Source organism: Protomyctophum parallelum (genome assembly GCF_964188405.1).
Source record: "Protomyctophum parallelum genome assembly, chromosome: 11".
NCBI lineage: Eukaryota > Metazoa > Chordata > Actinopteri > Myctophiformes > Myctophidae > Protomyctophum > Protomyctophum parallelum.
Genome location: NC_139707.1, coordinates 36,436,585 through 36,453,593, shown reverse-complemented (window position 1 = coordinate 36,453,593; position 17,009 = coordinate 36,436,585). Strand labels below are relative to the sequence as shown.

Genomic DNA, 17,009 nt, shown 5'->3' with positions numbered 1-17,009 from the left:
CCTGGGCTTCCATAACACCTCAACAGTGACAAAGGCTGATCACCTCCATGCCACGCCACATTGATGAAATAATTCAAAAGTAGCCCAGACCAAGCATTGACTGCATACATTAATATACTTTTCAGATGGTCGACATTTCTCGTTTAAAAAATCATTTTGTAAAATATTCTAATTTGTTGAGACAGGAGTTTTTTATTTTCATGAGCTGTATGCCATAATCAAGATTAAAACAAAAAAAAGGTTTTAAATACTTCACTTTATGCACAATGAATTGAGAATATATGAAAGTTTCACTTTTTGAATTATATTGGGGGAGAAAATGAACTTTTACACAATATTCTAATTCATTGAGATCTGGACCTGTATATACTATATTAAACCACACATGCACCGCACACACACACACACACACACACACACGCAGTACCTGGCTTGTAGACAGCTGTAGAGGGTTCCTAGTCCAAAGGCACATGGAGAATGTGTCTTACATTTCATCTGTATCCGTAGACGTCAGCAGATACGAGGTCCTTGAATTCCAACATTCAAATGATTATATATATATTTTCCGCAGTTCTGTTTTGTAACTGCTGAGAGGTGAACTACTATGCAAGTGTGAGTGTGACCTCCACCAACGCGTGGTGTTTGCTACTGATGAATGATGGGGCGCACCACTTTGTCTGACCGTCAGGCTTTACTCACTGCTGGCTCCATTTCATCATGGCCGCCTCATGCAGCTCAGGTTGCAGCCGGCAGCATCCTCTTGCTCTGTCGTACAGAGCATATGTGCACAACATCCCTGCATACAAAAACTGCGGGGTGTGTAACATAATTCCATGCGCACATGGTTGATGTAATATACAAGGGAGTAGGACTCTAGAGAATCAACTGTTGGCGGAAGTCTCCTGCGTGAGCATGTTGGTGTGTTCAAAGGAGAAAATTAAAAGAGGCACAGTGGCACACAGACAGGAACACTGCAGCTATATATGGCCAAACAGACCATTGAACAAACAACACCAAAACAACAAAACAAAACATTGGTCAGAAAGAGGGGGGTAAAAGAGAGAGAGAAACATGCCAAGACAGGGAGGGGAGCTTCGAGGGGGGTAGAGAGAAAATAAGCTGTTAGTGCCCTTTGGCAGGTGATGTAAAGGGGATTAGATTGAGAATGCACTCACCCTGGCATCTCTTAGTTCTGGGTTAAAGAAGAGGTCTCTCACTATTGAAGCCTGGGTACTGAAATCACCTTCATATGCAAATGAAACCTGGACATATTAAAAGTAAAAAAATAAAAAAATGGTTGGATTGGCTTGCGCACGCGCACACAACTTTGGACACATTTTTGGACTGGGGACCCCGACCAGCACTGAGAATTGTAGGAGTTGCTCGGTTCCACAGATATTCCCATTGCAAGGTGTGAGCTTGTAGATCTGCTATTTTTGCCATTTTTGCCAATGCTTGACCAGTTCGTTACTTTTGATGCAGTAATGGTGGTTTCTGAGGTACCACCAGCTAAATTGCAGTGGTGGAAATAGTACTCAATTGTTTTACTAAAAGTACCAATACTGCAATTTAGAACTACTTCGTTACAACTAAAAGTACGGAATTGAAAAGGTAGAGTAAAATTACAAAAGTATCGGCATCAAAATGTACTTAAAGTACTAAAAATAAAAGTACTCATATTGCAGAAGTCCACAAGTTCAAAATATGTACAAAAGTGTACATATGTACAATATGTACAAGCTATGCGTCGCGACGCTTGTAAATTGGAAATACTCAAGTACAAATACCTCAAAATTGTACTCAAGTACAGTACTTATACAATACAAATTACTTTCCACCACTGCAGAAAATATTACATGACAATGTTATTAAAATGATTAAATCAATCTTTTATTGTTATTATACTGTAGTGTACAGTCTAGATATATTAAAAGTTTTTTAAAAAGTACACAAAATGAATACTGTACATTCCAATATAATTGTCAGTATCTATTCAGCAAACCACTTTCACAAAACATGTAGCTGTGATGTTGGCATTAATAACAGTGATATAGTTTTGTTACAACACATGCTTTGTTTTCACCTTGTGGTTAAGATTGTTAAAGCAAAAATTATATATATATAAAAAAAGGCAAAATGCATAGAATTAACTGTCACATTTCAGGGTGCAAATATCACATTTTCGTGTATTTCTACATGTCAGAAATCACTTTCATCAGTAAGGCACTTTAGTAAGTACAAAAACAGCTCTACTATAAGCACTATTGTAACAAAGGAGTATATTCTAATATCTAAATTTAGGGCCCTCCATAAAGACCATCTGTGTTCTTCCTGTTCTATACCAACTTGACACACACTGCCTGTGGGGGGGGGGGGGGAGGGGGTCATTGTCCCCACGAACAGAGGAAGCAGGAAAAAGCTGGAAAATTGAGAATCTTCCAATGGAAGTAAACAGGAGCTGTATGCCAATTCCTGAAAACATTGAGCACGAAAGATCAGACTCAATGTTTATGCAGAGAATCAAATATAAAGCAGAGGCCTGCCACTCGTCTCAATCAAATAGCATTTTTATATTTATTGGCACTGGCAGATTTCGATTTACAAACGATCCATTCTCAATGCCATGCCAGGTAATGCTGGCTATGAAAAAGGCCATGATGCTCAAGAGTCGAGCGTGGCTTATTCCGAAAAACGTCTCCACTGAATGTTTTCGATGAGTCAATTCTGCAGGTCTCCGCTCTTCTTTTTATTATGACTGAGTCACTTTTGGGAGAGCTGACATACCACTTAAAAAAAACTCTGCTGATTGGGGCACGAGGTGAGAACATCATCACTATGTCTAGAGAAAACTCAACTCTGAACAAACACTCACAAGTGGCAAGCATTACGTTTTGTTCAGCTACACTGCGGTTCCCAAACCTTTTTGGTCATGCACCCCCTCTTCCCTCCCGACCTAGCTGACGCACCTCCCCCCCACATGAAAATATAAATGGCATAAGCTATATAGAGACACATTTCCTATTTATCCACATATATGCACATGAACCTGAATACGGCATATATATGCAGCATGGGCTATATTCATGTGCACCCCCTAGAAGGTGCTCACGCACCACAAGGGGGTGCACACACACCACAGTTTTTGGGAACCACTGAGCTGCAGCATGTATTGCGATTCCACTGGGAATGGGTGTATTTTATTGTACAATAGTCTACCCTGGTCCTCTCCATACACAGTTCTTGTGCACAGTACAAAATGGAGAATACATTTTGCACCATAGGCAAGTTTCACATCATGATTTGAAAGATTTGTCTATCCTGATAATCCGTGTGGTACATACCGGTAATCATTTTAGCCGAGATAAACACCAGTACATGGTTTATCATGGGGCAGCCCAGCTGCACCAAAGTCCTAGTTTGGCCATAGTTTGCTCCGATTAGAACACAACAGGACTACAGAACCGTCAGCGTGTAGAGGATGTCAGGAGTCTATAAAAGGTTGTTTAGTGATAACTCAAATCATCCCTGCTTTATTAACTTATGAAATTCACTCGAAAACATTGTGTCGCCATCCTCAGGAAATGCCAAGTATTTGATGAACCAGAGGAATTACCCACTGCATTTCAAGCTCTTGAGTTGCATTGTTGCACTTGCATTGTTTTGTATCTGCATTATTTGTATCCCGTCTTTCTTCTCCTGTCCCTGGAAAAAAGGAGAGAATTCCGACAGCAAGTTCAGCCTCACAGTTCAACCAAGAGTTTTGCTGCCCTCCAATGCTTGACCATGAGGTTTGCTTTGCTGCCCTTCAAATGCTTGACCAACGAGGCCAACACTTTGTGGGAATGAAGAGAGTCACGGAGCTTCTAGAGCTGCTGGGGATTTGGGAAACAAATTATTTCCCCCCCAGTCATGTCTCCTGAACAGAGATGTAGTGAACGACAGAGAAAAAAAAACCCACATTAAGGCATGTAATGTGGTTTTCAAACCACAGTATAGCACCTATTTCTTTTTGTCTTTTAGTGTGTGCACTGGGCTCATGTACAGTCTGAGTTACACTTAGTCGCGCACCAGTGTGGCAAAACGAAAATTGCCGATCTAGAAAGCTCACGATACGTGTCGGCGTGACACCTTGTGAGCCTTTTGTGAGGTTTGGTGTGCAACACCAGTACACAACTAAGTAAATACTGTGTGCGCACCCTGTATGTGCACCTGTATTTGTGTGTGTGTGCGTGTGTGTGTGTGTGCGCTCGCACACACAGTATGCCAACAGGCTGTTAATTGTCTCGAGTTAATGTCTTCAGAAATGTCTGAACGAAACAAGCGAACGAAAATAAGTGATGCCAAGGTGTGGCGACACCTCAACCTCTCCTACTATCCCAGAAGCACCCTCTGTAGGCGGTCGGCAGGCACGCTGATGTCGTCCTCCGAATCTGCGTCACTCGGTGGATTAGAGCTGCAGGGAGAGGTGCACTCTGGAGAACACAGGTAATGCATGAGGGGCAGCCGGTATTTCCCGCAGAAATCCACAAACTTGATGTGCCGCACACACGAGTCAAAGTAAACACCTGCCAGAGAGAGAGAGAAAGGGGAGGTATAAGTGCATGAATGTAAGCAACACCAATGCTGCATGATAGGAATGACTTTACGCAGTTCACAATATCAAGAACCGCCCAACCGGTTGACTTCAAACTCGGTGCACAATAGTAGCGCCGAGGACAACAGGGAGTGAAGTCAGTTGGATCGGCGGTTGTTCAGACCTTCCGAGACCACCGATACGCTCGTGTGTACATTCATTAAATCTCTGTGCGAGTGTCCTCAGAACATCTTGAGAACCGCCCAAACAATCGACTTCAAACTCGATGAGTGTATTGCCCTAGAGACCAGTGTTGTTTTTGGCAGCACAGTTTAGTTTTAGTCATAGTCTCTTCAATAGTTTATTTAGTTTCAGTCACATTTCAGTCACCTGGAATGTTTTAGTGTTGGTCTAGTTTTAGTCGACTAAATATCATAAGCTTTTAGTCGACTAAATCTACAGTTGATTTAGTCGACTGAAATGTATTTGGCGGGCCTTAATGCCATCGTAATGACACCTGCTGAAAATAGCAGATCTGACGCGTTGTGAGCTTGTAGATCTGCTATTTTCAGCATGCAACCAGGTGTAAAATGACTTATACTGGAGCTCTTGTCTACTAGTCCCTTCCTAACCTTTTAGACTAGTAGTTTTTATTTGTTGACGAAATTGTCAGTATATTTAGTCTTAGTTTTAGTCATCATAGCTTAGTTTTAATTCAGTGGAAAAGGGTAGCCGACAAACATTTTTCTAGTCGACGAAAACAACACTGCTAGAGACCCTATAGGAAACGCGTTCATAAATAACCAATAGTCGATTCCATCCATCTACTACCATCAACATTACACATCTTACCGGCACACTTGGGGTTGGGGCATTTGCTGGCGAGGTCAAGGTAGTGCAGAAGGTTGGAGGGCATTTCGTGGGGGAAGTATGGTATATTTCGGCTTTTAATGGTGCGGCCCGCCAGCTCCAGCAAAGACGGGGGGTCGTAGGTCATCTCCTTGACGAAGCGCACCACCAGCGGGTTGCCGCGGAGACTGAGCTCGTGCAAGTGGACGAGGCTGAGGATCTCCCTGGGCAGGTAGGTCAGCAGGTTGTTGTGGAGACTCAGGGAACGCATCGAATGAAGCCTGGAGGTCAGAGATGGGGAAATTGTTATACGTCATATGTACATGTGTACAAATTAGGCATTTAGCAGACGCTCTTAATCCAAAGCGACTTACATTAAGCAAGAACAAAAAGCATGGCAATACATCACATGCATAAAAAGTTAAAAAGTTATCATGAACATGCGTAAGCTAAGAACGTAACCATGGAATATCTATATAATGAAAATATACATAGTACATACCGGTCTAAACTATACTATGCTATGGTATGACTACCGGTACATAAAATGCAATTCTAGTGCTGTCTAGTGTCTACCAGAGTAATCTAGTAAGAGAGTGGTGACTCGCTTTGATCTCGCCACAAAGACCCCTTTTCCACCGGTTGGTTCCCAATGGGAACCGGTTCAGTTCTTTTTGGTTTTTAGTCCATGAGCCAGAGCTCCATAATTGGTGGGCAAACTATACCCTATATTAAATTGTTTATAGGATCAATACAAGTAAATTAATACATGATAACCCTTCCACAGTAGTAGCTTTTTCATATTTTTGAGTATTGCATATTTTTCCTACATAATGCCTCATTTGCCTATTTAAAAATGTAAAATTTGTAATACAATAAATCATTGTCTTCGTGTAAGTACTCAATTGGTGAAGTTTAATGGTGATAACAATCTAATATAGGTATGGTTTTGCCCACTCAATTCATAATTAATGTTTCAATTTTGGAGCTCTGGCTCATGGACTAAGAACCAAAAAGAACTGAACCGGTTCCCATTGGGAACCAACCGGTGGAAAAGGGGACAAAGTGGGTGCCTATGGGCATTGGGCGATAGTTCCAAACATTGCTCCTACAGTATGGCTGGAACTATTCCATCGAGATAGAATGAGCACTTCCACATTCCATTGTTACAATGAGAGTCAACGGGAGTGTCATTACTCTCTTACTAGAGTACTCTGGCGTCTACGTAACATTCTATAAGTCTGTATAAAATGCTATCTACTGTAAGTCTATATAAAGTGCTTATCAAAGTGTAAGTGTTGTGTAATGAGTCAGGTGAGGTAGACCAGTCACAAAGATGGCTTTGATCTCACATTTACGGGGGAGGTCCTTGAATCATTTAACCCAGGGGTTTTCAACAGGTGGTCCGTGGACCACTGGTGGTCCCTGGAAGTATTGCATGTGTTCCCTGACCATTCATTTAGAAATGTAGGATTTGTCGATTAAAAAAAAATGTCATTCCACTAGTTTAGAAACAGTGAAGTGAATGACCTGGTGACCTATGATGACCGTCCATGTAGTCATTTACCGACAAGTTGGAGGTCAAGAAATTCAACAGAAGAAGAGAGTAAGAATCTCAAAGAGGGGGAAGTGCAGCGGATTGTCTGGTTGAGTCATTATTATTAGGACATTATTAGTAGTCAATGGACCATTGGTTGAGAAACAGTGGGATGTATACCTACTACGGCTCTTGTGGCACATCATGAGGCCGACGTGTGCATAATTGGGGAGATGTGCTATTTGCCATGTTGTGAGAATTTCAACAAATTTACCCTTACAGTACAGTACAGTACAGTACAAAAAGGGGCGCCATGACACCCTAGCTGCTGTGACGGTGCTACGCAAGTCCAGGAGAGCCGCGGAATACTATTGTAATATTTGAAATTCATCAATATCACTTAACTAACCACTTAAACCCTCTATACTAATAAAACAGACCGGCACTTACTTGAGGCATTCTTTTTTAATTTACACCTAATTTCCTTCGCCAAAAACGACATGCCAAAAACTACAGATCTAGTCGCGATACATTGTGAGCTTGTGGATCTGCCATTTTTGGTGAATGTTCCCGCCAGAAAAGGGGTTCTGGGGTTCAAGTGCATGGTTAAACAAGTATAAAGTTTTTTTTTTACTGTAATATGACATAAATGTAGTATTCTATAAAGTAACAATGTCATCCAGGGGTGCCATGGATGAAATAGCGATGTGCCCTGAGCCAATCAAGTTTGAGAACTACTGCAGTGCAGTACATACAATGCCTACCGCTTTCAACGTACAAGATGAGAACAGCTAGGTGGCATTTTTTTTAAATTATTACATTTTTTTTGATAGATAGATATCGTGCAGTTGGCAGGATGATCCAACAAGCTTCTCCATCCTAGTTAGGTCAAGTGTAGCTGCAATATGTTAACCCACGGGGGACCCATTTTGGTGTTAGCATCATATTATGCTTCAGCTATTGAAAAATAGCAGATCTACAAGCTCGTAGCGCGCCACCGAGTGGCGCGCTACGAGCTTGTAGGTCTGCTATTTTTGAAAAAAATCGAAGAGCGACTGACATTTTTAGAATCTGATCTCAGGTCAGAATGGGTTAATCAGACCAGTGTGTGTGTCCAGTGGAAACCTCGTATCAATCTGATCTCAGGTCAGAATGGGTTAATCACGTGGATCAATGTGAAAGCTGATGGCCGTGTGTTGTGTTGTGGTTACCTGGTGAGCTGTGGGGGAACACTTTGGATGCGGTTGTCACACAGAACGAGGTAGCTGAGGTAGGGCAGGTTGGCCAACTCTGGCGGAATGGCCGTGATGAGGTTTCCACCCAGATACAGCAGCTCAAGACTACGAGGAAAAACAACAAAGGTGAGAGAGAGAGAGAGAGAATATTATTATATCAAGCTTCTATACATGTAATAATACTGTATATGTTTTGTATCAAGATGAGGTCGGGTAGGTCAAAACATGGTTCTGTTCAGTTTCAAGCACTGAGAAAACTGTTGCGCCTTTCTTCGTCCTTTTTTTCAAACTTGACTACGGTAGCGGTGGTCTCAAAAACATAAGGGAAACTTTGACAGAAAAAGACTATAGCACTGACGAAGGTCTCGGGACCGAAACGTTTGCTTTTTAATTGCACTTTGAGCACAGAGCACTTTATGAGCACTTTATGAGCATAAAAAATGTTTCTCGGTCTAAGGAGTTTTACTTTTTCTTTTTTTAATAGTCGGTGAGCGAGTCTTTTTCTGTCAAAGTTTCCCTTCTGTTCAGTTTCAACCATTATATATCATTTACACAGCTAAAGATAGACATATAAACTTTATGATTTCTCCCCTTCAATAATACCAAATGGTTTTGTATGGCTCCTACTGTATGGCCTACTGTACTTGTATAGCTACTTGTAGCTCAAGAGGAGAGGGGGGTACACCACCGACACGGTCAGCTGTTGCTCTTTCCACGAACGTACAATCCTTACCAGTTGTACCTTGTTGTGCAGGTGTCTAATCATCAGGCTTACCCATGACATAAAATACAAATAACAATTGGTATAATTGAACTAAGTGGATAAAATAATCAACTGACATAATGTTTCAGAACTTTTTTTTTTTTTAAGATGACAAATAAATAAATCTACAAAAAGAAATGGCTTGAGCTTCTGAGCAAACCGTTTTTAAAAAGGCAAGAGACACCAGAGAGAAACACTCTCACAGCACATACCACATGGGGGTGTTAGTGTCACAGCATAGCATCTAGCCGAGGGTAGCCTGTGTTACTGCTGCCAGAATTGGCCAAAAATGACATTCGAATATTTATTTTAAAACATGGATTCAAATGAATTTTGAATGTATTTGATTTGAATATGAATATGATATGAATATTGCAGCCTCATATGCTGTAAAACGTTCGATTGCTTTACGGTCCTGTATGGGCCGCGGTTGGTTCTGAGAAATGCGCTCTCTTGAGTCTTGCGAGATCAAATGAATGATTCATAATTATCTTAATAGCCTAATTATTGTATAATGTTTTAGTTTAGGAGGCACAGAGTCTCACACAGCAAGTTATTTTTTTTTATTTGAATCTGAACAAATGCACAGAGACAGTGTCAATAGTTTACCTATATTGAGGACAAGTAGCACACAATCGTCAAAGAGGTAGTAGCAGGGATGAAGCAGGGACAGCGGAGTCACAGTCAACGAGAGAGAGAGAGAGAGAGAGAGAGAGAGAGAGACAGAGAGAGAAGGGGTGGGTGAGCTGGATGGTCAGTGAAAGCAAGCTGTCAGCCTAGTGGAACTGCTGACCACAGCAACTGAGAGAGAGAGGATGCTATTATATTGTCCTTGGTGCCTGAGCAAGCCTGCTCTGTCCAGGGGGAAAGGAGCCATTTAGGACCCTCTCAATGCCTTCGCCAGCAGAAAGGCACAAATTATATGTGAGTGAGTGAGTGAGTGAGTGAGTGAGAGAGAGAGAGAGAGGGGTAGAAGATGCAGCTGATATATGGTGTTCAAGTTATGTAGTTGTTTGTGTACAAGCAAACTTGTTCCTGCAATGAGGAGTCCACAGTCCATCGCCCCTTAAAATGTATCTGCCTATCTTATAGTCATCATGGCTTTAGCAGTAGCAGGTCAAACCTCAAGACCCTCAGATCAAAATACCACACACTTTTCAGGGGTTAACTTGACAGACTTGACACTATAAGGGTTGCCCACCTGCTAAAGTAAACCAGGTAAATAAAATATTTGGGCAGGTGGAGTTTACTTCCAGGTTGCCCCGACCGGGCAAGTAATCGTTTGAGAGTTGGACACAACCATCTAGGTATAAACACAACACCAGAGTGGAAATGTAAAATAAGAGCACTGTTTGCCTATAATATGCTGTTTTAGCTGTTGCTACATTTAAAAAATATTAAATAACTGTGAACCCTAAGTCATATTCATACAGGAGGTATTTGTCATAAAAACGAATTGGTATGACATTTTTAAATCACACAGCCCCCGAAAGTAAAACATTATTGAACAGTAATTCATTTTACCCATGTTTCTTATCAGACTGTACACACACACACACACACAAACTTGCATTGTTTGGATGGATGTTTAGCTGAGCTGTTATTTGTGGTTGTGTTGAAGCGTTCACCATACCGAGTGCAAGATGAACTCATTTCCTGTGATGGGAATGTTTATAGCTAGCAGCAACTGTCCCAGATACAATCTAGGATAGCTATCTATCAGAGCAACAGATGACGACACACGTGTGGGGTAATTACTTGGATAAGGATTTGCACTCAAATGGTACACCGATAGTTTCTTTCTTCCAATGGATGTGGTGCACAAAGGTTCCCTCTTCATGTGTCGAAGTGCAAAGTAAAATGTATAATAAATAAATGGAAATGTCTTATTCATACCATGCCCTTCCATTTCTTTATAATCCTAAAATGTTATGTGTACTACACACACACACAAGAGAGAGCCCTGGAGATAAATAAACAGGTGCACAGTAAAAATTATCCGAGTGTACAAATGCAAACAAAGTAACCTGATAAGAGTGGATTTTACTGTGGTGTTTACTTTATTTGCAATGTCACTATACAGCCACCTGCTCTGCTGCTGCCTGTGGCTGTCTGGCTGATGCAACAGGCTACTTTGGTCTTAGTTGCACTTGCACCTTACCCTGATGTACTTGGTGCATCAATCATGTATAAGCTATCCCGACATGGATCAAGACTATCATAATGTATCATACTGTAATAATGTATTTTTATCGTTTTTTTACATTTTGCATATATCATAATAGTTAAGTAAAAGTCATACTCGATTAAAAAAAAAAAAAAAAAAACATCTGACCTGTCTGTGTGTGTGTGTGTGTGTGTGTGTGTGTGTGTGTGTGTTTCTTGTGAAGATCCCTCTCTGTTCTTATGATGAATTGAACATGGGCCCTATTGTAAACAAGTGTAACGCTTCATATGGTGTCGTCCACAGTTAACAGTTTTGTTTTGAGTTGTGCTTGAAATCATGTACTGTAATTCGCCAATCTGTTAATAAATTCATCAATCAATCAATCAATGTACCTGGTCAAGTTTTCTATCTCCGCGGGTATGCTCTTCAGTCTGTTCCCACCGAGCGACAGCGACTGCAGACGCCGCAGCTTGGTGCACTGCAGCGGGATCTCCTCGAAGCGGTTGCCGCTCAAGTTCAGCACCTCCAGCTGCATGGAGCCGAACTCCTTCGGCAGCGAGAACTCGTCCAGACGGTTGTTCTTGGCCAGCAGCGTCTTCAGCTTGCCCAGCCGCGTTATGTCCTCGCATATGACCGACAGCGCGCTGTTGTTGCTGATGTCCAGAAACTCCAGGTTGGAGAAGATGCACGCCGAGGCGGGCAGGGAGGTGAGCTGGTTGTAGTTCAAGTAGAGTTGCCTGGCGTCCCTTTTCCTCTCCTCGCTGACGCTGTCAACGCTGAAGTTGTTCAGACTCAGACGCGAGAAGTCCAGCACGCCGTTCCCTGGTCCTCCTGCTGCCCTCCCGTGAACCTCCATTTGCCTTGCAGTTTTATGGTTAAACTTCCAACAGGAATTCTTCGATTTGTTGTGGTGGGCTTAAACCGCCCCGAAAACCACCGAGTCTAAAAACCCACCCAGCTAGAAGAAGATCAACATTCCTCCTCGTAAAGACGAAAAGGCAGGGAGCCAAAATGCCCATTTGCTTACATTTAATTTCATCGCGCTTTACCAGTCCACTAGATCTAGGTCAGTTATTATTCACGCTTGGTCATATTGGTAACCATAGAGTGTAGGGGAGACTGGAGAGAGAGATCTATAGTTTGCCAGAAGCTGATTTCCATGAGAAACACTAAAGCCGTCCTATGGGGAAGTTATTTGTGTTCCACGTTTCGGGGTTGGCTGCTCGAGGCAGCGACTCCGCCCCACTACAACCCGCTCACTGGCTGGTCACCCACTCCGTCATGTCATGTGCAACAAACTACAATTAAGCGATTTATTGATTATTATTTTTCTTATACGTTCTCGTGACAGGCCCAAATTAATTACACGTTTGTTTTTATTTATGCTTTTATTCTTTATTTGTATTATTATTATTATTATTATTATTACATTTACAACATGTATGGGTGATTACTGATTATCAACTACTGTCACTGGCTTCACAAGTTCACATTGGTCTAGTTCCCATGTCCATTATGCAATAGCCTACCCCCCTACTATTAGATTATGCAACAGATGCATTTGACGTTTGACATAGATGCTTGTACAAATTAATGTGTAATACTGTCTACCCTCTACCGTTGTAACACTCCCACTGGACTCCCACTCAGACTCAACACGAGATTGTGCTGCTCCTTTGTGTGGCTGTCTGGCTGACTGACCCCTCAATGATCATTGTCGATTAATAGAATGCTAGGTCGTTTTGGGACCTATACCACATGCGGCCCCCACCATCACTTAATGTGGGCCGCAGGTTAATAACATAAACTGATATATTATTGATTTCAGCTGCTACAATTCCAAACATGCAAACATGACCCGCTTTTAAAACCTTTAAAAAGTCTATATTATATGTAGCTTAATGACTAGTATTAAATGTGTTTATTGTCTTTTTTTTTATGTCCAATGCATTTGTATTTTAAGTTCACGAAGTTAACATAACTAAATGCATTTAAAACTAAACAAAATGATTCCAATTAAAAAATAGCACAAAATTATTCAGGATTTCGCCTCTAGTCAACCAATACGTTGTTTGTCAATAGTCATGCTTTCCCCCCATGGCCATGTACATGATCTCTCATAAATTCTTACAGTTTATTGTTCTTCTTAAACTCTGTTGATGAGTAATCAACCTGTAAAGTTTGGTTTCCACAAGATTGCATGACATATATAAGATTATAGATAACACATTTATTTCCATGACAATAGGTTGTCTAAATTGCTTTGTGTATAACCTTGCCAAACGTTGATGTGGGGGGACATTGCTAACCAATAATGGCATTTTGAAAGTCACTCTCAAATCGGAAAGAAAATGTACATGGGGAATTAGAATTGACCAGTATTTTATATATTATGCTTCACAATGTGGTAGTATGGTAGTTAATAATTAGGTATCTACATGGGCTACAGCCAGGTCAGGAGAGAGATAATGGCAACAATTTGTAGTGGTTTATGGATTTTATTGGCATACATACAGCATTCCTTACAGTCTCTGCAGTCTAGTAAAATATAAAAGACCTAGTTTGAACTATGCAAACACTCACGCAAACACTTAACAAGGATAGAATCACAAAAGCATGAGTTTTTTACTGCTTAACTTTTGCAAAGCACACTCATTCTTGCTATATCACATGTGGTATATTACCGTATACTTGCAGGCAAAGGTAGACTTTTATAGTCGGCAGGTTCTAAGGCACTGATTTTTATGAACATTTAAAAAAAATGTAGACATGGGATTTTGAAAAAATGAACTACTTTCATTTTCGCACACACCACTCACACACACACACACACACACACACACACACACACACACACACACACACACACACACACACACACACACACACACACACACACACACACACACACACACACACACACGGTTAATTAATGCGCCTAAGCTACTTTAAGCTGATAATGAGGCTAGTCCTTCTGTTAAGAGTGATTTTGAAAGCACAGGTATAGTGTTGTTGCTGGGTCCATGGTAATGCTTTACCTGGATTTGTACATCATCATTCAAAACATTCTCTATCAATACTAGGCTTTGGTTTCAGTTTTCTCCCTCCCATATTTCAGCTCATGTCTTGCGTCTTGCCTTGGTGCAGTAACGCTACTCCACATTCAGAAGCTGGACTGCTCAGATGACTGTTGCTCAAAAAAGTTCCAAGACAGAGCCTATTTGTCAAAAAAAATTTTCAGTTAAAAGCACCAGAGGGAGCTGAGAGAGTAACCTTGGAGCAATGTGATTAACATCTCAAGCAAATTAACACATTTAACATAGAGGCAAACACATTGCAGCAAAAAATAAAAAATAAAATAATAATAATAATAATAATACAACATAAAATGAAGATTGCATCGGGGCATAAAAGCCTGGAAATAGACGAGACAGAGATAGAGAAGTGCATAATAGCAGTTAAAAAAAACAACCAAAGTTGAGTAGGCTATCTGTAACATTCCTCCAGCCTGCAAGCACCAGTTCAACAGACATGCCAATTCTAAAGCCTAATTTATTGTATTGTACAACAGTATCGCTCGCCAAAAACACAACATATTTCCAGTTATTTCAGTTACAGAAAATGTTATAGTCGGCGAGCGACCGTTTCATTCAACGATAATAAATTAGTCTCTCTCTCTCAGAGCACCTCCCAGAGCCCGTGTCAGGTTCCTCCTCTTCTCTTTGTTCTCTGACACCTCTCTGTCTATTTTAAGGACCGTTCTTTTACAGTGACTTTAATTGTTTCAATCTGTAACCACTCACCATCTTCTTTTCATATATATACTGTAAAAACATAGGTATCGTAGAAAAGATTTGCCCCATTCCTAGTGCAGGGGTCCAGTAATACAATCAAACAGTGTGACAGTACTGAACACAAGGGAGTCCTATAATAATACTATTTTGATAGCCCCTGATTCTAACAAATATCAACACAAAGACACAAACATAGTAAAAACAAGAAAAAATTACATTAACATAAAGAAAAACATGAATAAGTCAGTTCAGTAACAAGTAACACCACAGGGCCTCAAGGTGACTCAAGTATGGAGGAAGGGTGATGGCATATCCTCTCCTTCATCGTTTCTTCATTTAGGCCTCTTTTGTGCTGCTTTTCATCTTTTCAACTGTTTCCTGGTTTTTCAAAGTACAATAAAAAACAAATTCAGCAACTGATTAGCAAGTGGGGACATGGTAAATTATCATTACAGCAGCACACATTACTGTGTATGTATTTGTATACATAGTCCCAACTCCTTCTGGAGCGAGAACTCGTCCCTAAATATTTGCTACAATACATGCCCAAAATAGGTTACACCAGCAGGTTGAAAGTGGTTATGTTGAAGATACATTGTTTTTGTTTACAATGGCAGTGTGTGCTGCCTCACTCGAGTGCATAGTACATGACCTCGCTGACTCGTACATGGCCTTGCGCCAATTTACAGCGGTGCGTGTCATGTGAGCACTGCTGGGCGCAAACACACACACACACACACACACACACACACACACACACACACACACACACACACACACACACACACACACACACACACACACACACACACACACACAATCAGCCGTAACACTACACAAAAATACTTAGTCAGATGCTTTGCTAAGACAACAAAGCATAAGACCTTGAAAATCAGCAGTGAGTAGGCTTCTAGATCTATGCTGTCTGCGTGTGGAAACAAAAGCCAAACGCATATCTCAACCTCAATATTAAAGCACAATATTTGTATACTCCTCATTTCCCCATTTCCCCCGTTCTTTTTGACAGCCCATAGACCATTTCCGTTCCTGAGTTTGGTTTGAGTCATTTATATATATTATATAAAATATAGCAAGTTTGCTATATTTGAAATCATTTGAAGGATAGGGTTATTATATAACTATATCATATCATATCATATCACTACTATCATTGTTTGGGGAAAACACTGCAAATAATAATACAAATGAAGTCACATGATAGCCTCAGAGGTGACATTTAACAAAGCATCAAATTGGAAGAAATCCAGCAAGCGGGTAAGTATTTCATTACATTGTGAAGTTCTAGAATGTATATTGTTTATCTGGAGAGATGCTAGGCACAACCTCTGACTATGGAGCATGTTCATGATTCTTCAGTCTGTGACATTTGTAAAAATGACTCAGTTCAGGAATGCCATGTGGCAGATTCCGGTGTGACCAGCAGGCTCTCTGTCAGCACTGGACTCAGTCATTCATTTGCGCAAATAAAGGCACTTATCACTAGCATCGGAGCCCAGTGCCCACAGAGTGCGAGCGTCTTCATTCCTTATCCTCGTATACTATACTCATCGCTCAGCACCTGCCCAAGTTTGGGTTGGATTGTGCATGTCTTTGTACTTTTTTTCGTGTCTCTGTCAGCAGTGACCTTTGACTGCTCTAGAAACCCTGAGTGTTCACTGTTCATTTAACTTACAAATGTTACAAATTTGTTACATCTGTGTTGCGTCTGTAACACTCTCAGAGTTTCAAATGGATAAAGTCCATTGTGAGTTGTGACAACTCCACTCACGGCCAGTCCAAATACTCTTCTACATAGACTTATATTGGCGAAGTGTGACAAAGTCCTGGACCGGAAACTGACAGAATTCCCCGGACTCAGGCAACAGCACAGCTTTAATGATCTTAAATGCCTTTATCTTTATGTTTTTAATGGTGTTAGAGATAACTGAAATTCAGGATCAGGACCACACCTCCGATGCAGCTACCTCCACCTCCTATCAGCCACCTCCAATCAAGCCACCTCCACCCATATATTGCCGATACCTGCGAACGTTTTTAACTCAAATCTTTGCTCCTGGGGGAGGTCCCTGG

At 41.1% G+C, this 17,009-nt stretch overlaps 2 protein-coding genes across 2 annotated transcripts in view; both read right to left on the bottom strand.

Annotated features, from left to right (window-relative positions):
• Positions 1-1,895: 1,895 nt before the first annotated feature.
• lrrc58b (leucine rich repeat containing 58b) lies at positions 1,896-12,251 on the bottom strand. Its single transcript, XM_083777311.1, has 4 exons — positions 11,517-12,251; positions 8,171-8,299; positions 5,426-5,703; positions 1,896-4,565 (listed from the first exon to the last, which is right to left on the bottom strand). The coding sequence occupies exons 1-4, from the start codon at positions 11,978-11,980 to the stop codon at positions 4,372-4,374; spliced, it is 1,065 nt and encodes a 354-aa protein (XP_083633437.1). The 5' UTR covers positions 11,981-12,251; the 3' UTR covers positions 1,896-4,371.
• A 1,351-nt stretch (positions 12,252-13,602) lies between these two features.
• Positions 13,603-17,009, bottom strand: part of fstl1b (follistatin-like 1b) — a 30,330-nt gene continuing 26,923 nt past the window's right edge. The window contains exon 11 of the mRNA XM_083777195.1: positions 13,603-15,296. Coding sequence (XP_083633321.1) covers positions 15,255-15,296 — 42 coding nt within the window. The 3' untranslated portion in view covers positions 13,603-15,254. The remainder of the gene's footprint in view (positions 15,297-17,009) is intronic.